The sequence below is a fragment of the Artemia sp. Qi Xiang Cuo genome, chromosome 2 (genome assembly GCF_049724085.1).
Source record: "Artemia sp. Qi Xiang Cuo chromosome 2, ASM4972408v1, whole genome shotgun sequence".
Classification (NCBI taxonomy): Eukaryota; Metazoa; Arthropoda; class Branchiopoda; order Anostraca; family Artemiidae; genus Artemia; species Artemia sp. Qi Xiang Cuo.
Window position 1 is genome coordinate 61043217 of NC_142795.1, and position 25349 is coordinate 61068565.

The 25349-nt window shown below is 36.7% G+C and overlaps 1 protein-coding gene and 1 long non-coding RNA gene across 2 annotated transcripts in view; both read left to right on the forward strand.

Moving 5' to 3' along the window:
* LOC148955468 (uncharacterized) overlaps nucleotides 1-25349 on the forward strand; it is a 257094-nt gene that overhangs the window by 36413 nt on the left and 195332 nt on the right. The gene's annotated exons all lie outside the window — the stretch shown is intronic.
* LOC148955469 (plastin-2-like) overlaps nucleotides 7792-25349 on the forward strand; it is a 43461-nt gene continuing 25903 nt past the window's right edge. Inside the window, exons 1-4 of the mRNA XM_089104972.1 lie at nucleotides 7792-7966; nucleotides 12814-13031; nucleotides 23377-23498; nucleotides 24722-24738. Of these exons, the coding sequence (XP_088961098.1) occupies nucleotides 7820-7966; nucleotides 12814-13031; nucleotides 23377-23498; nucleotides 24722-24738 (504 nt within the window). The 5' untranslated portion in view covers nucleotides 7792-7819. The remainder of the gene's footprint in view (nucleotides 7967-12813; nucleotides 13032-23376; nucleotides 23499-24721; nucleotides 24739-25349) is intronic.

Genomic DNA, 25349 nt, shown 5'->3' on the forward strand with positions numbered 1-25349 from the left:
TTTAGGAAAATCCTAATTAAAACACTTTATTAGAAAGGTGATAAGAGTGAGTGTGGTAATTATTGAGGCATTAGCCTGGTCTCTGTTGGTTGCAATTTTGTTAGTGATATGATGCTTTTTAGATTAAGAGATGCTGTTGACAAAATGATGAGAGAAGAATGGTGTGGTTTTAGAAAGGCCTGGGTTGTCAAAGACCTTTGGTAGTCAGTTTTATAGATTATGAGCAAGGGTTCGATTCTGTGGATAGGAGAGTTTTAGCAACGGTCTCATCCTTGTACGGTATACCAGACAAATACATTAAATTGATGAGAGCTATATACGAGAATAACACTTTTGTGGTTAAGGAAGGCAATGAGAAATGCAGCTGGTTTCGTATTAAATCAGGAGTTAAGCGTATTAAACCAGGCTGTGTTATATCGTTCTTGATATGGATAATTTTGACGGATGTGTCTTAAAGAGCACAGCAATGGCAATGGGAGAACACGGAATGAAATGGGGAGGAAAGGCTTTTCTGTACTTAGATTATAATGATTATTTAAGCATCCTACATGAAAGTTTAAGCAAAATGAATGAAATTTCAGAGGTTTTGCGAATTCAGGGTGCTAGAATAAGTTTGAAAATTTATCTAATCTTGCAAACCAAGTTTAGAATATTGGAAGCGACATTGATGACAGTGGTCATGATGATTCTGAAGCATGTGCGCTTCAAAAAATTGATATTTTGAAAAAGTTGATGTTTCGCCGAAAAATCGCCAATGGGTTGTCTTTGGTACCCGACCGGTTGACCGTATTTCAAACAGTAGGCTGTACAAAAAGTGCTGTTCAATCCAGCTTTTTAGGGCTATGATGTAGTAAATGTTGATTTAGCTATGGCACTTTCTGTGGATGAAAGATAAGAGAGGGCAAAAGATTGTCCTTTTTGGCCAACTGTATATGGCTAAACGGAAAACAGGTCGTCCGTGGTTGGCTAGAGAGGATGTCATCAGGAAAGATTTAAGAGGAATAGAAACTTTCTTGGAAGGTGTAAAGAGGGAGCCTTTGTGTGGATTGCGATGGGGTGGGGGGGGGGCGTGCATAGCTGTGTTGGCCTCATTTGGCATGGTGCTGGGGTGAGTTGTTTGTAGTAGTAGTACTGTTATTGGACTTGATAAGCATACCCCAATACTTAAGATGATGTGCATATATATATATATATATATATATATATATATATATATATATATATATATATATATATACAGGGGCGTCGTCTGGGGGTAGCAAGGGGGCACTTACCCCCCCCCCCCATAATGTGGAGGAAAAAAATGATATGCATCCCATGCCCTTTGACTATCCAGATATGGACCCCTCTTGCCCCTCCAATAAAAATGCCGGAGATTTATATATATATATATATATATATATATATATATATATATATATATATATATATATATATATATATATATATATATATATATATATATATATATATATATATATATATATATATATATATATATATATATATATATAATAAATATATATATATATAGATATATATATATATATATATAAATATATATATATATATATATATATATATATATATATATATATATATATATATATATATATATATATATATATATATATATATATATATATATATATATATATATATATATACCCTTTTAGATATAAACAAACACATGTGTTACAGTGAAAATAACAGAATGGATTATTGACTCTATTGTGAGGCAAAGACATTATTCCTAGTTTTTGTTTATTACAAGTGATTAGTACACACTTAGTGTCTTTTCAAATACAATTTACCTGTGAATTATCTCCCTTTTCCCCGTAAATAGACTTAAAAGCCTGAATTCCCAGAGGATTTGAATTATCTTTGCGATGCTGTCAATAATTGGTTGCCAACGCAGTTTTGCCGATACAACACTGTCGGTGCTATATTTTTCAGTGTGTCGAAATCTGAGACGAAAGTGCCGATAACAAAATAGGTCATTTTACTACTAAGCGGACAGAAGAGGAACTGTTGTCCGTCGCAAGGGCCGGCTTACCCGCCGGGAGGGACCTCCCTTTAATTGCGGGGCTTAGGTGAACGGGAATCATCGCTTCCCCTGCTATGTAAGATTTTCAGAAAAAAACAGAAAAGCTCAAATCAAAAATTTTGATGACTATTTTTGCCAATTTTCTAATCTTCCCGAATAAGCAAGCAGAAGAGGGGAGGTTACTTGTTGCAAGTGCCGTGGTACCTGCGGGGAGTGGAGTCTACCTTAAATTGCGGAGAATAGGTAGCGAGGACTAGGTAGCGAGGACCTACGCTTCCCTTGGTTATCGGTGCTCAACATGGCAAAGACGTCTCTATACCTCAAACTAACCCTGAACTTTCTTCAGTCAAACAGAAAGTTGAATCTAACGTTGCTGTCGAAAATGACTTGTGACTTCTTTGATTTAGCAGCATTACGCGACGCACGCTAAATTCGAACTCCTTCAACTAGCATTCCCTGAAAGAGTAGCTATAGCCAAAAGAAGCCGCACAAAAGACTCAGCAACATCAGAAATATTAGACTTGCCAGCTGAATGTGATGGGAATAATATCCCACTTCCAAACTTTCGTCATCACTCACCCATCTGAAGTCCCACAGGTCCCTGAGACCAACTTCTCTATCCTGCTAGGCGAAATTCGGGATCTGAAGAGCTCAGCTGTGATAAAACAGTATACGACGGGTGTTAAATTTACAACTTGCCCAGATGCTGGAGCTACAGCCCTAGCGGACAACAAGCCTCCAACTTGTACTGTAATTATAGAAGAAGCTCCGTCAATGGATCTCCTGACTAGACTACAAAGACTTAGTCAACTTCAGTCCAAAGATGGGATTCAAGAGGTCAGGTAATTAAAAAACAATAAATTACAAGTTAAATTCAGCGCTGTTGTAAAAGCAAAAGCTTTTTGTGTTGAAGCTCCTAGTGTCCTTTCGGCAAATTGGCCAAGTGGCAGCTGCATCAAATGCAAACTCAGGGAAGAAAAATCTTATGGCATAATAAGAAGAATTCCTATAGAAGTAGATGCTAGCAAAGTTGCCAAATATAATCCAGGCCTCTTCGAGGAAGCTTTCTGTTTTGGACGAAGTAAAACAATCAGACTGACTTTCAAAAATAGACACATCATGAGCTTTGTAATGTCTAACGTAATCAAGCTTGGATACGACTTTTTCCGGGTAGATAAGTACATGGAGGCCCTCCGAAGGCGTTTCAGATGCCAGAGCTTCGATCATCTCATTGAAAACTGCAAAAACAGTCCCAGATGTGCAAGATGTTCCGGACCACACTCTAGTAACAAAGGTGCACCGTGTAACGGAGACCTCAAATGTACTTCTTGCAACGGACCTCATGTCTGCTTCAGCCTAAGATGCCCTAAATTGAGAGAGATTCTGAGGAACAAAAATAATCAATGAATAGATTTCTAAAAGTTTTTAGTTTGAATATCAATGGTTCTCGCAACAAAGAAAAAGACATAAATGATCTTCTTCAAGTTTATGACGTACTATTTATCCAGGAGCATATGCTCTCTGGGATGAATATAAACTTCCTGAACAGATCCCGGTCCCACGTTGTCTTTTTAGAGCCGGCGAGATCTACGGCAGGACGTCCGTCTGGAGGCTTGGCAATATACACTAGGAAGGAACTTTTGGCTAAGCCGACTATTAGGAGCAGTAGTCTGTTGTGCGTCTCTGTTGAGGGAATTGAGTTCATCAACATACACATACCTACTAACTACAACAATACTGTCTCTCTGACAAAGTTCTCAAAAGCAGCAGATGCCCTAGAAAACATTTGGAGTCTCTTGAGCTTCGTGGGTGTAAGTGGATAATTTCCGGGGACCTCCACTGTGACCCATACAAGAACCATATTCTATCTGATATTTTAATGATTTTTATATTTTTGCTGTGTTGAAATTGGCCTTCTAATTTTATGAGTTTATTCTGTTTTTGTTTTTAACATTTTTACGTATTTGACATTGACCCTTTTATAATTTTCTGTTGTTGCTTGATTGTTTTTGTTCTTATTTTTTCACTTTATTTGACACTAAAGTGCTAATTCGGCCCTTTTGGGCTTTTGATAGCTGTTTTCCAGAAATAAATCTCATCTTATCTCTATCTCTGTACATACTAACTACAACAGTACTGTCTCTCTGACAAAGTTCCCAAAAGCAGCAGATGCCCTAAGACAACATTTGGAGTCTCTTGAGCTTCGTGGGTGTAAGTGGCTAATTGCCGGGGACCTCAACTGTGACCCATGCAAGGACCATATTCTACCTTGTATTTTTATGAATTGCCCCCCCCTCCACTTTTAGGATTTGGCCGAAGTCCCTGGATTTTACGTACATCCATACTAGTGGTCATACCTCCAATATTGACTACGTACTGTCATGCACATCCATTTCTAGTGTTCCAGTTACAGTTTGCACTTATAATCCAATTAGTGACCATTCTGGACTTTCGTTTCAGATACAGCCAACACAGAGCACTATTTACGCTTGTTCAAGAAAGTGGGTCTATAAGCAGAATTGGGAGAAATGCAATATTCCCCTTTACCTTACCGCTGTTGCTTCGGTCCTAAGTTGCTTCAAAGTTCCGTTTCATCTACTCTGCTCTGGCCCTTCAAATGTCTCAGCCGTGGTTGATTTTAACTCTTTATCACCATCAAGTAACCCATTCTATGAAAGTTGCCGAAGCGAAATTGGTTCCTACAAGACGAGCCAAAATTGGGACAGAAAAACCGATGTGGTCTGAATCCACTGAACTCCAGTTGGCCAAAAGACAAGCAAAAACCTGGCTAAACATTTGGATTGCTTGTGGTAGACCGCTATGTGGGGCTGTATTTGAGCTGAAACGGAGCACAAAACGCAAATATAAAGCTGAAATGAAGAGGTAGCGAATTATTGGGCAACAGTTCACTGGAAATAAAAAATGGTGGCAAAGGCTAATCAGACCAGACGATCGTTCATCTAGTACTTCTCTGAAATTACATGATTGGCACTCTTACTATACTTCAATGTAAGGAGATGAGAATCTTACTATAACCAATCAATATGAAACGGAAGTTTCCAGCTGGTTTTCACGTTTCTCAGGGCAGCATCGCGTTGTTACCATTTCCCTTGAGAAGATAAAATTAGCTGTCAAAAAAGTACTTTCTAATGCAAAGAATGGGATGGATAGTGACGGTCTTTCAATAAAACACCTCAATCACTTACCTGAATGCTTCTATTTCCATCTTCAGCTCATCTTCCAGACGTGCATCACCAGGGGTTTCGTTCCAAACTTTTTCCTTAAAGGGGTCATTTCATATGTCGCCAAAAAAGGAAATGATCCAAACAAATGTAAATCTTATCGACCCATAACCGTCTCGTGCATCTTGAGCAAAGTGTTTAAAAATATGATCTTTTCTGAGTTAGATACTGGACAATTTGAGGACAATCAGCTTGGATTCCAGAAAGGTCTTGGGTGCCCGGAGGCTCACCACCTCCGGGCTAACGTACTTATGGACTCGGAAAGAAAAAAGTCGCCTCTGTATGTGTGCACCATTGATATATCGAAGGCGTTCGATAGCATCAATCACATGCAAGCAATAAATCGTCTACTGCCCAATGGAGTTAGTTCGAGCATGGTGAGTACTCTGAAATTTTGGTGCGAAAATTCGACTGTGTTGGCCAAGTGGAAAGGTAACAATTTCTGATCCTGTAAAAATCAGAAGAGGTGTGAGGCCAGGCAGCCTTCGTAGTCCTCTTATTTTCAAACATGCCATCTCTAAGATCCTTGACCGTATGTCGCCCTCTCTCCTATTGCATGGCACTGACTTGTCGTACTTGGCATACGCTGACGACGTCCTTCTGCTCAGTAGATCCAAAGCAGACTTACAAGAGAACCTTGATTGACTCCAACCTATTGAAAGTGACTTTCAATCTGTTGGGCTTTCTATTAATATTGATAACTGTGAATTTTTGTCCTTTAATGTACGGCAAAGTGATGCTGTCACTCTCGGAAATCATGTTGTTCCTACGGTATCGGAGCTGAGATATCTTGGTATTATGATTGCGGAAACAATCATTAAAACTTGACAAGTCATTGTTAAACAAACAACTAAAGCCAGTAAATGTGCTTATGCGTCTGTAGTGCCGAATCGCGGAAGCTACTCCGGGAAATCTCTTGCCTCGATTTATTGTTTAGTATGCTCACCGCGCATAACCTACCTTGCCGGTGCATCCCAAATTCTGTCAGTGAAAGACATTGAAAACGTCAAAAACTGCTTCTATAAATTTGCAAAATTTTTACTGTACATTCTAAAGCGGAATATAGGAATTCCCGCCTTGAAAAATATAGTCTTAAAGAGCCATCCAAACAATGGTCTAGAATTCGAAATAATTCAGAGCTAAACGCTAAATTGGATAGAGATGTTTCTCACCTGCATTTATTCGAGTGTCGTGAATTACTATGAGTGTTGTATCTTTACCTTTTTCAAGCTGGTTACTTTTTCTTTTCTTTTTTCTTTTTGTAGTGCTCCACAATGATCTATTTTTGTAGATGGTAGGTGAATAAATCGAAAAAGGTACTAACAAGCAAAATTTATTGACAATTCTCCCTTTTATAAAATCGGTGTAACCTTAATTACAGTCTTTGTCAATCACTGTCGGACTGTAAAATTGACAAATGGGATTCCGTCTTTTCGATTTTTTCTTCAGTCCAATTTAATATTTTGGTCTTAATTGGCAATCTCATAATTAGCTTTTTCTTTGAATCCAGAGCCCTAGTGGATGTGGCTGGTAAGCAACGTCCACTATGGCTCCACGTAAGCCAAGACATGTTATAAACCATAATTGACCATTTATGACAAAGCTATGAAAGATTGTTCTAAAAAGAAACATCACAACCAAATGCATTTGTTCATGGGCACCAACTCACAAAAGCGTATGGGAAGAGGGTGGCAATGGTCACTTTGATTTTTTTGAATATACAAAATAAGGGTATTCGTAAAACTTACGAGGCGATGGAGGGAGATTTGGTTTGTTCGATTTTTAGTGGAAACACTAAAGTCAATTTTTTTTCAACTTTTAGAGAACTCAAATCAGTATCTGGAAAATGGATGACCCCTCAATCTTCAGCTAAACTATCATTTGAATTGAACACAATTTGGTTTTAAAGGCTAAAAAGTGATTAAATATGGGTTTATTGGGACTAAAGAGATAAGAAGGTTTCATGTTAGAAGTGTTTAAATTTAAAGAAGTCGCCTTGTATCTTTGTTTGGTTGGAAGTTTTTTTGGCTACTGTATAGACTTTAAATGTACAAGTTCCACAACGATTAGAAGAAAAAATACTTAAGTTCTTCTTGCTCAAAGGTCACCCGAAATAATGGTAGATACCGTAAACTTACAGTGTGAAAACTTTGATCTTTTCCTTTCCAAATCCAGGATCCCCTCTTCCCCCTCAGACACTTTGGGCGTTTCTCTGAAGGACTCTGTTACTGCAAATCACTTATTGTTAGTTGGGGGTATTCTATTTCATATCTGCATGGAAACTTGTTCAAAAAGTAATGACGTTAATCAGAAGAAATTAGAAGAAAGGTGACGTTATCAGAAGAAAGTTGGCGTTAATCTGAAGAAATTTGTTTAACATTGACAAAGTGGAAAATGTTCGTTAATCAGTTGTGAACATTAATTTATTGTCTATTATTTAGTGTTTTTTTTTTTTTTTTTTTTTTTTAGCAAGATTATAAATTAGTCTTGCCCAGGCACCATAAACGAGAATTACATCAATAAAGGAAGTATGACCTTGGAGGAAACACAGGAAAATTTAAAATTAGCATTATTTTCTGCCCAGTCGTGTGGGGGTTGCATACAAAATATAACAGTGGACGATTTTGCGAATGGGGAACGTCATTCAGTTCTGCAGCTCATATGGCAGATCATTCGCGTAAGTTTGGAATTGAGTATTTTATGGAGTTTGAAATGGGTATAATATAATTTAGGGTCTTCGGTTATATTAGTATGTAAGGTTCTTGAGCACAGTTAGAAAGCATCATTAGATGGGGTCACTGTTCCGTTTTTCTTCTACAAAAATGCTGGTGGAATTTTGCAGTATAATTATTTAAATAAGGGATAATATTTCCGCCTTTCTGACGCTGAATAACCCCCCCCCCCCGACTAAAAGAAAATCACTGTAATATGCAGCGATTGTCAATGTCTTCTTATAGAAATTAACTACCTTATACTGCCTTACTTGTTTTCCCATTCTGTTTACCGTCTACTTTCGCACTAGTACTCTACGCTTTTCAAACCTTAACGCAAGTTCTTCCATTTTCAACTTAATATCAAAAACTCTGTACAACGAAATACAACATAGGATATAAAAAAGATGCAATGAAAACACCTCTGATGAATAACAGTGCTATAACAATAACAATGCTATCGGATACAATTAAGAGGGAAATTACCGGTACGTTCTCTGCGCTTTTCAAAACTAACGCAAATTTTTTCTATTTTCAACGTAATATCAAAAACTCTGTACAACAAAATACAACATAGGATGAATGACAATACTATAACAATAACTATATAATACTATCTGGTGCAATTAAGAGGAAAATCAACAATATATTCTCTACGCTTTTCAAACCTTAACGCAAATTCTTCCATTTTCAACGTAATAACTCGTATCTAAAACTACAACAAAATACAATATAGAATGTAAAAAAGATGTAATGAAAACACTTCTGATGAATGACAATACTATAACAATAACAATGCAATACTATCGGATGTAATTAAGAGGAAATTAACGATACATTCTCTATGTTTTTCAAACTTTAACGCAAGTTATTCCATTTTCAACGTAATATCAAAAACTGTACAACAAAATAATATATAGGATATAAAAAAGATGCAATGAAAACACCTCTGATGAATAACAACAATATAACAATAACAATACTATCGGATGCAATTAAGAGAAAAATTACCGATACGTTCCCTGCGCTTTTCAAACTTTAACGCAAGTTCTTCCATTTTCAACGTAATATCAAAAACTGTACAACAAAATACAATATAGGATATAAAAAAGATGCAATGAAAACACCTCTGATGAATAACAACAATATAACAATAACAATGCTATCGGATGCAATTAAGAGGAAAATTACCGATACATTCTCTACGTTTTTCAAACTTTAACGCAAGTTCTTCCATTTTTAACGTAATATCAAAAACTGTACAATAAAATATTATATAGGATATAAAAAAGATGCAATGAAAACACCCCTGATGAATAACAATACTATAACAATAACTTTACTATCAAATGCAATTAAGAGGAAAATTACCGATATATTCTCTGCGCGTATCAAACCTAGCGCAAATTCTGTCATATAGTATGTTCTGCCCAGTATCTAAGGAACTAATGTTGCGCTCCCCCATTTTGCAATGATTTTGGAGTTTTCAATAATATCGTTTAATATTAATGGTACAAAGGACAAGGACTTTGTTATTGATGAGCTTTAGAATGATTTTGATTTGGTCAGTCTACAGGAGCATCTTCTTACAGGCATTAGCATTAACCTTCTTAAAAATATCTTAAGTTAATGCGTTATCGTGGTATGGATTTTCCAGTGTCAAAGAGGGAATGGCGAAATGTTGTTAACTGTGAGCCGATTAGAAGTGATATGCCAAGCAGTGATTGTCTTCCTGCATCTGCTTGGCATGACCACTACTTGTCTATTTTTTCTAATGTTAAATACCGTGTGCATTCTTTGTATACTCATTCTTTCTGCCATTTTTAGTAACCCCCCCCCCCCTATCTCAGCGTTTTTGTATTTCCATTTCTATTTCATACATAGTCGAAGCAATTAAGACACTTAAATCTGATAATGTTCATTATAATGGTATATCTAGATTTCACATTTGATTAGATTGCTCCCCCCTTATTGACCATCTACACCTTCTTTTCCAGATGTTTATTTGTACTTTTAGTGTACCGGAGAGTTTTTTGTGTAGTACTGTTTTGTCAATTTTAAAGAGAAGAAATTCTCTTTTAATTTGCTCTTTTTACCGGCCTGTTACTGTCTCTTGCACATTTAGTAAGGTTCTTGAGCATGTATTACTACCTTTTGTGACTAATAATATGCTTGAGAGAGATAACCAGTTTGAATTTGAGCCAGGAGTAGGCTGTCAGCATGCACATCGTGTATTATTTTCTTTGTTCCTTTAGAATTCTTCGAAGGGAAAGAGTATATATCTTTGTGCTTTAGATCTATCAAATGCTTTTCATACTGCAGATCATAGTCAGCTTTTGTCTGCTCTTCGTGGTTGCGATGTCAATCTATTCGTTATAAGGCTTTTTTTTTACTTGTACTCTAATTCTTTTCTTCGGCTGAAATCACCACCAGATACCATTATCAAGGTGAAAATAGGTTTAAGACAAGGGGAAGTTTTATCTCTGACTCTATATAAATTTTTTATTTCAGGAGTTCTGGCAAAGATATCGGCTACCTATCTCTCTGGTTTTTCTGATGTTTCATATCTTGCCTATGCTGATGACCTGCTTCTTATAAGGCCTACTAAAACTGGTCTATCTAACATGGTTTCTCGCGTTGCTAATTCCTTTTCAGATATAGGCGTTTCTCTTAATGTAGATAAATGCAAATTTCTTTCTTTTAACAAAAATTCTAGTACTCCCCTTCGTTTTAGTTGCTTTTCTATCCCTCTCCTAGATTCTCTTCGATGACTCGGTATTTCTATTGCTAATAGTCTTCCAAGCTTGGACCAGCGCACAGTCTCAGATATTAATCTGAAAATTCAATTAGGATATGCTAAGATTGTTGCCAATAGAGGTAAATATAATAAATTTGCGTTTTACAAGCTCTACTCAACCTATTGTAACCGTTCAATTCTTTTTGCTTCTGGAATTATTCCCCTTCTTAAGAAAACTGAGTTAAAAAGAATCCGGATTAATTATTTTAGATTTTGTAAATTTTATTTGTTTTTTTCACCTTGGACTAAAAACCTTGTAATTATTAATAAATTTCTTGTTCCTGATATAACTGTAAAACTGGAAGCACAACACAGAACGTTTTCAAATACCGCTTGTATCCGTTGTTCTCCGCACCATCACCTTATCAGGTTTTTTCAGTCGAAGTCATTTTTCCTTAATTTGTGTATTTGTCTTTCTCTCTTTGGTCACTCAACATTTTCTTAGTATTGTAAAGAGTGAGTTAAAATTCAATAATGATATCAATAATGGCAGCTTGTGTTCATATTTCTGTATGTTACTGCTTATTAGATTCGGTAAGTTGTGAGTTTTTTTTCTCTTCTTCTTTTCCCCCTTCTTTTATGTTATTTCTCTTATCTTTTATTCTCTTTTAAAATTTATGTGTTACTCTGTAACTGATATTCTTTGATTTCTATATTAATTTACGTTGAGTTTTTGTGTTTTCTTCGTGATACTCTACGTATTTTTCATATGTATTGTGTGGGCGAGAAATGAATAATAATAATAATAATAATGATTAAGAGGAAAATCAACGTTTCGTTCTCTACGCTTTTTGAACCTTAACACAAGTTCTTCCATTTTCAACGTAATATTAAAAACTATGTACAACCAAATACAATTTACGATAAAAATAAAGATTCAGTTAAAAAAACTCATATTAATAAAAATAATAGAACTAAAAATTAATATAATCTATGATTATCTTTATATTATATACAAATAGACAGACTATAATATAATCAAAAAATATATAACTAAATTAAAAATAAAAAAAAATATTAAAATAAATTTAATCCAAAAGCAAAAATAATTTACTAAATAATATGAATAGAAAAAAAAGCATATTACTAAAAATAATCTCACAATAAATTACTATAATATCTGAAGAAATTAAGTTGAACTTCAACGATATACATTCTCTACGCTTTTCAAACCTTAACGCAAGTTCTTCCATTTTCAACGTAATATCAAAAACTATGTACAACCAAATACAATATATAATATAAAAAAGATGCAGTGAAAACACCTCCGATGAATAACAATACTGTAACAATAACAATACAATAGTATCGGATACAATTAAGAGGAAAATCAGCGATACATTCTCTACGCTTTGGAAACCTTAACGCAAGTTCTTCCATTTTCAACGTTATATCAGAAACTCTGTATTTCATAACTATGTAAGTGTTCCTGATCCATAAGGGAAGGCCAAGAAAAAATTTACAATATCCAAAGAACTATGCGGATTAAAAGGTGTTCAGTCTTTTTTTAATACTTCAAAACCGGCGTGATAAAAAATATATGAGGCGCAAACAATACATTATAGAGCCTTCATAGGCAACGGAAAGAGAACTTTTTCAAGATATTTGCTAATTATCCAACAAACTTTCCTACACGAAAATTTTCGTACACGAACTATAAACTGGAGGGTCTTTATTCTTTTTTTCTAATGCAAGTTGTAACATCTTCACAAAAGGCATTGGGGACATATTGAAGTACTCAAACTATATCAATCGGAAGCTCATCAAAAGCTTCACTTGCGAGGTTTTGCTGCTAATAAATAAAAAAGCAAAACAAATATCAGGTACTTGAAGCTGGATGGCAAAAACGAGTGCTATGAAACCACTTTTTTTTAGTATTATAGTGTTGCTACATTAATCCTTAACAAAAAAATGACAGTAATTTATTTAGATGCCTAGCACAGTTGCGTGCTCTGTTATGGTTTTGTTTCTTATTTGAGGTTGAACATAAAGAAATCTAGTCTGATCTATTTTTAGAACGGATGCATGAAACAAATCAATATACAAAGTCGTCCTGGATTGCTCTACCTCGTTGCAGATGAAAATGATCCAAAGAAACCTGACCCAAATGATGAAAATAAATCAAGGCAATGGTGGAAAACAGCGGTTAGACAATTTACTAAGAAAAGATTTTCACCAGAGGCGATATTGCAGGACTGGATCAACTACCATCTTAAAAAGGCCGGGAGTGCAAGGTAATGCAACGAAACTTTAACAGTCGATAGACAAATGGCTTTGGTCTTTTCGCTTGGGCTTTAAGAAGAATTAACTATTTCCTTATAACCAAACCAAGATACATTATATAAGGAAAGAAAATGATCAAAAATGGGGTTGTTCAGGGCCTAACGAAAATACTAAAAGAACACACAAAGCAAACATTTCAAAAGGACAACCGCTTCTCTTGTTTCCGCGTGAAACAAAATAATATACTGCAGGAAAATGCCGAAGAAAACACCAACAAAATAAACGTGGAAAAGTAATGTAAAAAAAAGTTCACTAAAACTAAACATAGAGCCCAAACCTTACTTGCTTAATTCCTTGGATCCAAAACTCAAATTACTCAGGGATCAGAAGTAGATAGTCGTCATCTTTTCTTGGATGTTCTGGTGTACCGAAATGATACATGTTTCGAGTTTGGGGTCTATAAAAACCTATACATAGTGACCGTTACGTATATTATTCCTCTTATCATTTTCTTGAGGTTAAAAGAGGAGTGCTCACTTCTCTAGTTGATAGAGCATTGCAGGTTGTTTCACCATGTTTCCTGGATTCAGAGCTTGACCACATTAGGGATCTTTTATATGGGATTGGTTATCCAATTAGTTTAATAAATTCTGTTAATGAAAAACGTATTAAAAACTTATCCGATAGTGATACAGTAAACACAATCAAAAGGAAAATTCCGTTTATCTTGGTCTCTTACTTACTTAGACTTCAGTCTTCCTCTGCCGTCTGGCGCATAAGGTGACAACGGTGACTCTCCATTACAACCTCTCTTGTGCTTTTGCCCAAAGTCCTTCGAGCGACGATCTCAAAAGTGCAGTATCCTTTTCAAGGCATTTTCTCAGTGTTATCTTCTGTCGCCCGCGTCTTCTGATGCTAGAAGGAACCCAACACTACACATCATGGGGTAGGCGGCCCACACCCATCTGCACCATGTGACCCCAATATTGCCATTGGTTAGTCACAATTCTATCGATCACGAGCGGCTGCTTTGTCTTTTCATGTATAGAGGCGTTAGTGAGTTTATCAGTCCACTGGATACCAAGGATACGCCGAAGACAGATGTTCTCAAAACCCTGGATTCGCTTTTCCAGCTGCTTAGTCAATGCCCAAGATTCGCAGCCGTACATTAGTACAGAGTACAGTGATATTATTCTGTAGCTTCTTTCTTAAATGAGATAGGAGGGTTATATTATCAGCCAAATTGCCGTCACAGAATTTGCGGTTTAGGTTCAGCTGGATTCCACCTCTGAAATTATTTTCGAAGTATGTAGTCGATGAGAATAACAAACAACACTGGGAAGAGGCTACACCCTTGGCGGACACTTGACTTCACACTAAACCATTCGGTAGGCTCCTCATCATCAGTTCCTACAGCACATAACTGAGTCTCGTATGCCTGACAATCATACAAACAATTTTTTGGGAAATCCATAATACCGAAATATTTTCCATAGTGAGTCTTTGTGGCGCGAGTCAAATGCTTTCAAAGTAAATAAAAGAAACAATAATCTCAGTCTGCCATTCGTTTGCTTCTTCTATGAGTACCCTCAAACCAACTATCAAATCAGTGCACGATCTCCCTGATCGGAACCCGTGTTGCTCTTCTCTTAATATTGTTTCGACTTATGACTGAATACGGTTCAGTAGTACTTAGCAGATAATCTTACTCCCTACCGACTGCAGAGTGATACCTCGTCAGTTACTACAGTCGGTTTTTCTGCCTTTCTTAAAGAGCTTGACGGTTTTATGCCATGAACTCCTGCAGCTTTGTGCATTCTTAAGCTTATGCCATACTGTCATGACTTCAAGCAGGCTTATACGTTTGTCGCTTATGTCAAGTTGGAGGAACGGTAGCTCAGACGGAGGGGATACAGGGTTTGTAGGCGGTGGAAAGTTTAGTACCTCATTGATGTATTCCTTCTATCTTTTATCAATGTTTTCCTTTTTTGTAAGAAGTTGACCAGTCTTACTTTCAATCGCAGGTGCCGACTTTCTGAAGTCTCCATTTTTTCCTTTGTAAACGATAGACTGGCTGACTGTCACCCTCACTGGCGGCTGTTTCTGCATCATCCGCCTTTTTCAGAGGCAACGCTATAGCGTTTCCTATAGTAAAGGCTATACTGCTCCAATGTTTTATTATTATTTTTTTCTTTCTAGAGGCGCTTTCTATGGAAGGGGTCGTCGTAAAAACTTCAAAAGGGGCTCATTCAATTGGAAACCGAGAGTTCTAGTGCCCATTTTAAGGGTCAAAATGATTGGAAGGCAACGAACACCCTTTCCACGCCCGCCATTTCTCCAAACACATCCAATGAAAATTTTGAGATTGACATTTAGTTCTTCGTAATTGATTTATAGATATAAATTATGTTTTTGAGGAGGACACTCCCCCACAGCCCTCAGGACAAGGGTTGTAAGTTATGCCCTGGGGGCATATAAGCTTTCCATAGAAAGCTTTGTCGTAGAAACTTCAAAAAGGGCTCTTTCGATTGGAAATTGAAAGGGCTAGTGCTCTTTTTAATAGTCGAAAGTGATTGGAGGGCAACTAACCCCCCTCTAACGCCCACCTTTTCCCCAAACACATTCAGTAGAAAATTTGAGATAGCCATTTTGTTCAACGTGTTTGAAAATTCTTGAAATTAGGTCTTTGAGGATGACAACCCCCCCCCCCTAGCTCTCTGGGCAAGGGTTTTAAGTTATGCCTTGGGGGACTATATGGTTTTTATAGAAATTTTTGTCGTAGAAACTTCAAAAAGGACTTATCTGATTGGTAATTTAAACTGCTAGTGCCCTTTTAAATAGTCAAAAGGGATTGGATCGCAACTAACACACCTCCCACGCCCACCATTTCTCCAAACACATCCAATCAAAATTTTGAGATAGCCATTATTTACCACGTAGTTGAAAGCTATGGACAATTTATCTTCGAGCCTGACATTACCCCCCCCCCCCCCAATTTCTTCAGCTCAAGGGTTATAAGTTATGCCTTGGGGGTATATATGATTCTTAGGGAAGGAATGCTCATATAAACTTCAGAGAAGTCTTATTTGATTAGAAATTGAAAGCTCTAGTTGCTTCTTCTGCATCGAAAGATATTTTGGGGTAACCAGCCCCCCCCCCGCCACACCCTTTTTTCCCAAACGTATCTGATGAAAATTTTGAGATAGCTACTTTGTTAAAAATAGTTCAAAGATCATACAACAAGACTCCGGCGTCGAGACAACCCTCCAGGGCCCGGTGGCAGGCATTGTAAGTTGTGCTCTAGAGGCATATATGATTCTTATGGAAGGGATGCTAGTATAAACTTCGAAGAGAGCTCATTGGATTGGAAATTGAAAGTTTTAGTTAACCTTTAGAGAGCGAAAAGAGATTGGAGGGCACCTAGTCCCCCAATCCACGCCCTTTTTTGTCAAACCCATCTGATAAGAACTTTGAGAGATAGCCATTTTTTAAAAACAGACTATAAAACGAAAATTTTGGAGTCGACACAGCCCTCCAGTGCCTGACGGCAGGTGCTGTAAGTTATGCCGTTAGGAATATATTATTCTTATGGAAGGGATGCTCTTAAAAACTTGAGAGGGCTAATTTGATTGGAAATTGAAAGTTCTAGTTCGCTTTTTAATAGTCAAAAGAGATCCGAGCGCACCTACCCCCCCCCCCTCCCATGCCTTCTTTTTCCTTACCCATCTGATAAAAATTTTCAGATATACATTTTGTTAAAAAAAAAAGAAGTTCAAAGGTCGGATAAGAAAACTCCGACATCAATAAAGCCCCCTAGGCTGTGTTGCCACTATCAATGAATTCCTGTGACACTTTCACAGGTTTTTTTTTATAGTCACAGGTTCACAAGTTTTTGTGCTAATGGCTCCTAATATGACCTAATTTTTTGTTTAAAGTTGAATTTTGTGGAGCTCACATTTTCGAATTACTTTAGTGATTTTGAGACGACATCTATGTATCATAAATCCAAAGCTTCATCTTATTAATCATAGATGATAGCCATAGCAATTATGAAACAACAATTTTGAATTGAATTGAAAAAGACGATAGGTCGGGGTAAAAAGGCTTTTTATATTATTGAATTTTTGTCCTGAATAAACCAATTTTTAGAAATTATCTGTCTGTTATTAGAGTGTGAAAAGTGTCTTAAGCTTCTTGTATAAGAAAGTAGTAAGTGTTTGTTAGTTGTTTTGATCTTTCTAGGTTAGGCCTATATATGCTAGACTAGGTTACTTGGTAATTTTTATAGGTGGGTATAGAGGAGGAGCTTTGTGCACCTCACTTGACTGAACGGAATTGTTCAGGAAGGGATTTTCGCTCTGGCACTCAGACTCATGACCTTACCCTGAGAGTCAGGCACTCTGACTAAAATGACAATGAATAGTGTGCATGTACTAGTTAAGGATCTTATTGACAACAGAGAGTCAACCATCCCTTAGACAGCCAGAACATTTTTAGCTAGATACTTGACAAATGAATTTAGAAACTATGAGTGTAAGGATCATTATAGCCTAGAGTAGGCCTAATTAGGCAGTGCCCAGGTTCGGGTGGCAGTATTGAAACATTGGCTAATAGTGAAGAAATAGCAGTTAAATTATTAGCCCTAAAAGACCTGAAACTAGAAAATGTGATGCTTCAATTTGAAATAAGGATATCAGAAATGCAAAACAAGTAAGCTAAAAAATAAAAGAGGTAGCCTATAGTATTTATCCCCAAGGGTTTTGCTGATAAAGAGTGAAATAGAGAACACCCCAGAGATAAGTGAAATCAGTTTCATGGAAAATAGAAATACTATGCAAGAAAATAACGAAAGTGTTTTTAGACTTACAATAGAATATCAAGAAGAAGTAAAATTCTCAAAAACGAATATCAATATTTGGAGCATTTTTCAGTGGAAAACAATATATAGCCCCTGCTCTGAGATGCTTTAAGTGCCAAAAATTTGGACATACAGCTTTAAAATGTTAAGCTGGTGAGAGATGCCTTCTTTGTTCTGGAAAGCATAATATAAATGAATGTTCTGAGAAAAATAAGAAGCCTGAAGAGCAAATTCTAGTATGTACAAATTGCAAGGGTCCACACACTCTGCAAACAGCAAACACTGTTTCCATTATCATGAGAGAACAGAAGCTCTTAATGTAGTTTACGCATAAAATATGACTTATAAGGAAGCACTATGTCAAGTTAATAAGATAACAGTTCCCTCAACAAGTCATCTTAATGTCCCTAAAGAAAAAACTAATGAATTGAGACAGAACACTAGCTTCACTGAACAAAGCACTAGATTCAATAAACTAAAAAAATGCCTCGCTTCAGTGGCAAGTTGTGAGTTGTTGATTAATATGCTACCGAAACAAAAGTAGAAAAAACAGTAATTGCAAAAAATTTTTACTAGGGTCCTAGATGAAGTTCTTGACTTGGTCCCTGGGACAACTAAAAATTCTGTAAACAATGACCATACAGAAATTGACCAGGGAGATGAAAATGGTAAAAAGGGTCTATACATCACCTGAAAAAGAGGAACTCACCAGGCAAAGGCAAAAACCTTAAAAAGGAGAAGCACATCAATAAAACATGATCCTGCAAACTAAACACATGAGGAATGGGAAAAAACAAAACTGCTCTAATAGATACTTTAATGCTAAGAGAAACTCAGATTTGGTACTCCTCCAAGAGACTCTACTAAATAATTAAAAGAAGACACCAACATTTCCTGACTTTCATACTATAGGGTGGGATAGAGAAGGGAAAAAAGGGGGAGTTCTGCTGACACTGTTAAGAGAAAATATACCCTTCAGAGAAATACAAATGCCCTTTACATATAAAAATGACGTTTGATTTGTGAATGTTAAACTGGATGACAATGATTCCTATCTGCTGTTATTTATTATAACAGAGTTTGATTCAACAATCTCTTGCCTTTGCTGACTGTATCTTGGAACCTGAAAGTAATCTTTGTGTTATTAAACCATGTGACCTGGACACTAGGCTAAATGTAACTAATGGTAAGTATTCTGCTCTAGATTTAACCGTTTTTTCTTTTTCATTAGCTCTAAATCATCATGTCCAATTAGCCAGTGCAGTAGACTCAGATCACCTTCCAGTAATAGTGCAACTAGAGGAATGCATGGATTCCCCAGAATTTCAAAGGGCAAAAATGTGGAAATTCTGCAACAGCAAATGGTCCAGCTGGTAAAGTACCATTGCCTCTAAAATCCAAAAAAAATCACCTGATAATCCAATTGATTTGATAAATGAACAAATTACAAACGTGCTAGTGAAAGGTAGTGACGATAATTTTTTTTCTAAGCCTAAGAAAACAAAAAGAAACTCCATTCCAGGCTGAAATGATCATTGTGAAAAAGCTTTGCTGGAAAAGAAAGAAACTAGAAACCTGTATGCAAGAAATCCAACAATAAATAGTGAAATAGAGATGAATGCAGTCCTAAAAAAAACTCCTCCTAGAAACAAGAAAAGGATGGAGGAAGCTAATTGAGGAGAAATTTTCAAATTATACAGCTTTGAAAGATATGTGGCCAAATAAATCCTCCAAAAACTCCCGTTGTCATCAAAAGGATGGCAGGGAGTTCACAGCTCCAGAAGATAAAATGAAGATCTTCCTAGAAAATATTCTAAAAAATGAGCATAGATATCCTCATCAAACACCAAGCAATACGATTATTGACAAAATAAACTAACTTCCAATGGAAGACTTCATGTTGAAGAACTTGAAGATGGTTTAAAGAAAATAAAACCAGGAGCAACTGGTCATGACCAAATACTAAAAAATTTGCCAGAGGAAGCCAAAATATGCTTCTGATCCTTTTCTAAGAAGACTGCTAAAGAGGGGTATACTCCAAAAGAGTGGATAAAGACCTCCATTATCCCAAGACCTAAAACAAGAAAAGAATCTTCTAGCACTGCACTTACTTGAGGATCATATGCAAGCAGTCTAGTTTAGACCTTGTCTGTAAGACAACTGTGGCTGGCTGAGCTTCAGTACCCATTGCTTTTGGATTAGAAGTAGCCAGAAATTGTACTCAGATCATCTAAATTTAGCTTGGTTTCTAAGAAAACACGTGGAGTGTTTTAAAATGTGATTTGTGAGAACATGAAATTCATTCCCCTGTCACCCTTTTGAAACCTGTGATATCGTCACCTAAGTTATATAGAGCTGTAAGTGGATGACCAAGTTTGATGTCTAGTGATGGCTTTAGACCTTGGTAAAATTAATGTGCGGATGCCCCGTTTCGTTTTTTTATGATCTACCCGCTTATTTTACTTCTGCAAGAAGTTTTGCTTTGTGTTTGTTAAGTACAACTCTTTTAAAGTCAGATTTCTTGTCTGTCAGGTTTGGAAATGTTCAAAATTCAGGAACACTGCATGATTTTAACTTAAATTAAACAAAAATGTAGTAAAGACTTTTTAGTTAGATAATTCAGCCCTACAATTGCCTTAAGTAGCTCAGGTCTACTTCTAAATGTTCAGAAAACGCAAAATAGAGCAGTTGTTAAACAATTTTAACCAGTTGGCTGAGTGGTTAAGGTGATCAACGTCTATTGTTCTAGATTCCAGAATCTGTTTAGCGAAGACTGAACGTAACAAAGTTGTTTTGCAACAAACTAAATCTTTTTATTTTGCCTTGCATTATCTTGCAAACTTCTATCTAAGCTACGTAATTTACCATTCTATCCCCTTACATGTTACGTTGCACTTTGAGGTGAAACTTCCAGAATTTGAAAGAAAATGCGCAAATAAAAAAATCAGTAGTTCCTGACTGGAGTTGAAAATCGATTTCCAGTCTGGGAATTGGAGTTTCTGTCTGGTTTACACATGGTCTTTAAGGAAAATGCTATGCATCTGAACTTAAGGTGCAATTACACGATGTGGAAAACGGTGTAGAGGTGATTACATGTTTTTCTATACGGATTGAACTATGTTATTTTCAACTTTAAAACCATGTAGGTCACAGTAAGTCAAAAAATACATTTTGTTACTGCAGCCATTCAGACCTTGTTACCCAAAGATCCTTAGTAGCTACTAAAGATCAACAACTTGTATCTTTTTTGTATAACTAATACAATGATTGGTTTGAAGTGAAAATGAGTCTCAATGTTCGGTTCTTTACTTTCAACTATGATAGGTAGTGGTATCAATATTAAATTGATACCACGAAGACGTTCTAAGTTATGCCCTAAGGGCATGTATGGTTCTGATGAAAGGGATGCTCGTATAAACTTCATTGAGGGCTCATTTGATTTGAGCTTGAAAGTTATAGTTCACTTTTTAAGAGTCAGTAGATTTAAGGGCACGCCCGCCCCCCGCCCCTGCCCTGTTTGCCCAAACCCATCCACTACAAAATTTGAGTTAGCTATTTAAAAAAAAAAATTCAAAAATTAGATATCAAAAACTCCGGTGTCAACACAATCCCCCAGGGCCAAGGGGGTAGGCGTTGTAAGTGTTGTCCCGGGGGTGTGTATGGTTCTTATGAAAGGGATGCTCGTATAAACTTCAGAGAGGGCTTATTTGATTGGAAATTGAAAGTTCTAGTTCACTTTTTAAGAGTGAAAAGATTTCCGAGGGCAACTACCAACCGCCCCCCCCCCCTCCCATACACACACCCTTTTCCCCCAAGCCTGTCCGATAAAATTTTGAAAGTAGCCATTTCATTAAAAATAATTCAAAGGTTAGATAAGAAAACTCCTTTGTCGACGCAACCACCCATGGCCCGGAGGCACGCTTTGTATTTAATGCTCAGGGGGCATATATCGTTTTTATGGAAGGGATACTTGTATAAGCTTTGGAGGGGGTTCATTTGTTTGGAAATTGAAAGTTCTTGTTTACTTTCTAAGAGTCAAGAGAGATTGGAGGGAAACTATCCCCCCCCTCTTCCACGCCCTAAATGAAACATTTTAAGATTTTTTTTTATTAATTTTTTGAAAAATATTTAATATTTCATATAACAAAACTCTGGGGCCGAGACCCCCCCCCCCATGGCCCTAGGGTAGGTGATGTAAGTTATGTCGGGGGGGCATATATGGTTGTTATGGAAGGGATGCGAGTATAAACTTTATAAAGGGTTCATTTGATTGGAAATTGGAAGTTGTACTTCACTTTTTAAGGGTAAAAAGTGATCGGAGGGCATGCTAGCCTCCCCCCACACTCCATTTATTTTTTTCCCAGAAGCACTTCATCTAGAAGGGGTCGTCGTATAAACATCAAAGGGGGCAAACTTTTTTCACTTCGATATTGTTGCTTTTTTACAAGTTTTAATGCTTTGATTTTGTTTCAGTTTGATTTTGAAATAATGAATTTTTTAAAACTAAAAACTTTTTGCAATCAAAAACGAACAAAATCAATTATAAAAACTTTAAAAAAAATAAGTTTTTAAAAGAAATTTTAAGGCCATTTTAAACTTACGAAAATCAAATACAGATACCTGTTAAAATTCAAACTCAAAACGACCAGAAATTATTATTAAATAATAAATGAAACTCACAGGTGTTGGGGTTAGTTTCAATCTTTTCAAACCCACAGGTGTTAGGCGTCAAACCCACACTTTAACACCGTGGAGTTGGTAAAACCTTTTTTGGCATCATTCCAAGAATGACACGTTATCTGGTATTGCATAATCATTCATGTTGTCAGTTAAACAATACAATACATCCTGTGACAGCCCTCACATCCTGTCTTTTGAGATGACTACTGAGTCAACAATATTTTTAGCTTTTAAGCAGTCTTCCATTGATTTTTATGGACTTTATGGGTTTTTGGGATTTACAATTTTTATTTTAACCTAGAATTTTTTGGGGACTTAGAATTATTTTGGGACACCGAGAATTTCATGCATGTTTCCGAGAATATAAAAAATGATGCGTTATATGGTATTTTGTATTCACTCATGTTGTCAGTGAAACAATACAATACATCCTGTGACAGCCCTCCCATCTGGTCTATTGAGATAACAACTCAGTCAACAATATTTTGAGCTTCTAAGCAGTTTTCCTTTGATTTTATGAATTTTCAGTGATTTTTGGGAGTTAGAACTTTTTTTTTACTTAGAACTTTTGGGGATTGAGAATTATTTTGGAACTCCGGCTGTCATCTACTAACTTACAGTCAAAGATGACGCCATTGTGATATTCCTCCCAAAGTTCTATTATCTTTTTTCTATAAAGTTTCACATTGCACCACAACTGTTTAGTCTCCACTTACTGAGGCCAAGTGAACCGAACTGAAAAATGAGTTAACTGACTAAGAGGTCTAATTTATTATGAGGTAACAAACAGTAAATTTCATATTACCTTTCTTTTATAGATCTTGTTTTGACCTTTCTACCGATTTATATGACTCTGAGATATATTTATGTCTACTGAAGGAGATTTCGCCAACAAATATAGAAGTTAAAAGTCCCATAGAGTTTTTAAATTTAAAACTTCGTTTTTTTTCTTCTTATAATTAGTGTAAGTTCTTTTTATTACGGGGTGAGAGGGAGGGAGAGGGGAAGAAAGAGAGAGGGAGAGAGAAAGAGACGGAGTGAGAGAGGGGGATAGAGACAGGGAGCGAGAGAGAGACAGATAGACAGACAGAGGGAGTGAGAGAGAGAGAGATAGACAGACAGAGGGAGTAAGAGAGACGGATAGAGGGAGTAAGAGAGACGGATAGAGGGAATGAGAGAGAGAGACAGGGAGTGAGAGAGACAGACAAAGGGAGTGGGAGAGACAGACAAAGAGAGTGATTGAGAGAAACAGACAGAAGGAGTGAGAGAGACAGACAGAGGGAGTGAAAGAGAAAGAGAGACGGAGTGAGAGAGAGGGGGAGAGAAAGAGAGACGGAGTGAGGGACACAGAGGTAGTAAGGGACAGACAGAGGGAGGGAGAGACAGATAGAGGGAGTGAAATAGGGACAGATAGAGGGAGTGAAAGAGAGAGACAGATAGAGGGAGTGAAAGAGAGAGAGACACAGAGAGTGAGAGAGAGTGATAGTGTGAGAGACAGAGAGAGGGAGTGAGAGAGAGAGACAGATAAATACAGAGGGAGTGAAAGAGAGAGAGACACAGAGATGGAGAGAGAGTGAGAGACAGACAGAGGGAGTGAAAGAGAGACACAGAGAGAGAGAAATACAGAGACATACAGAGAGAGTGAAAGAGAGAGACACTGAGATGGAGAGAGTGAGAAAGAAAAAGAATGAGAGAGAGAGAGATACAGAGATAGAGATAAGATGAGATTTATTGATGGAAAACAGCTATCACAAGCCCAAAAGGGCCGAATTAGCACTTTAGTGTCAAATAAAGCGAAAAAAGAAGAACAAATACAAACAATCAAGCAACAACAGAAAATTATAAAAGGGTCAGTGTCAAATGCATAGAAATGTTGAAAACAAAATAAACTCATAAAATTAGCAGGCCAATGTCAAGTCAGCAAAAATCCCGAAAAAAAAAACGAAAACTCGTAAAATTAACAAGGGGATAAAGTAAAATTAAAACAAAAACAAGTTAGTTGGTGACTAAGAAACATAAATATAAAACCTCCAAATTTGTAAAAATGGGCATTAAAATTAATAACTGTAAGGTAACGAGTGAGTGAGGGGGGGGAGGCAGTGGAGATTTACTGGTTGAAAATGTCAAATATGTATGGGATAAACTTTATTTTATATCTTTCAGTGCAAACTCTTAGTGGGGCAAGATGGGGGATTTTGTTGACATAGAACGTGGGAGGTGGGGTTGAAGGGGTGAATATTGACCAGGAAAAAGGGGAGTTGTTCGAGGGTTATGAAGGCCTTTGTTAGCAAAACGCAAGGTAATTTTTGTTCTCCTTTTCTTAAGGGTGACAAGATTAGCTCTCCTAAGAAGGGAAATATAAGGTACATTATCCTCATTGAAGATAATTCTTAGGCACCTTTTTTAGACTGCCTCTATTCTGTCCGACAATTCAATAGAAATGCCAGGATGCCAAAAAGGACAGGCGTACTCAAGGGTTTGGCGTACAAATGACAGGAAAATCCTCAAACAGTGTGATTTAGGGCATTTAGATTTTTTAAGGAGGTAAAATGCGGCATTTGCACGTTTTAAGATGTCATTAATATGACAATCCCATTTTAAGTCGCTTGAGATGGTAACACCCAGTAATTTCATAGTGATAACAGACATTTCAGGGGGGGGGGTTGGACCGGCGAAAGAAGGGAGAGTTTAAATAAAATTAATAGTAAGGACATTTGACTTTAATATAATCAGTAAGAGATTTGGTTGATATAGAATCCAAGATTTGCATTGGGTTGCTTTTTTAATTTTT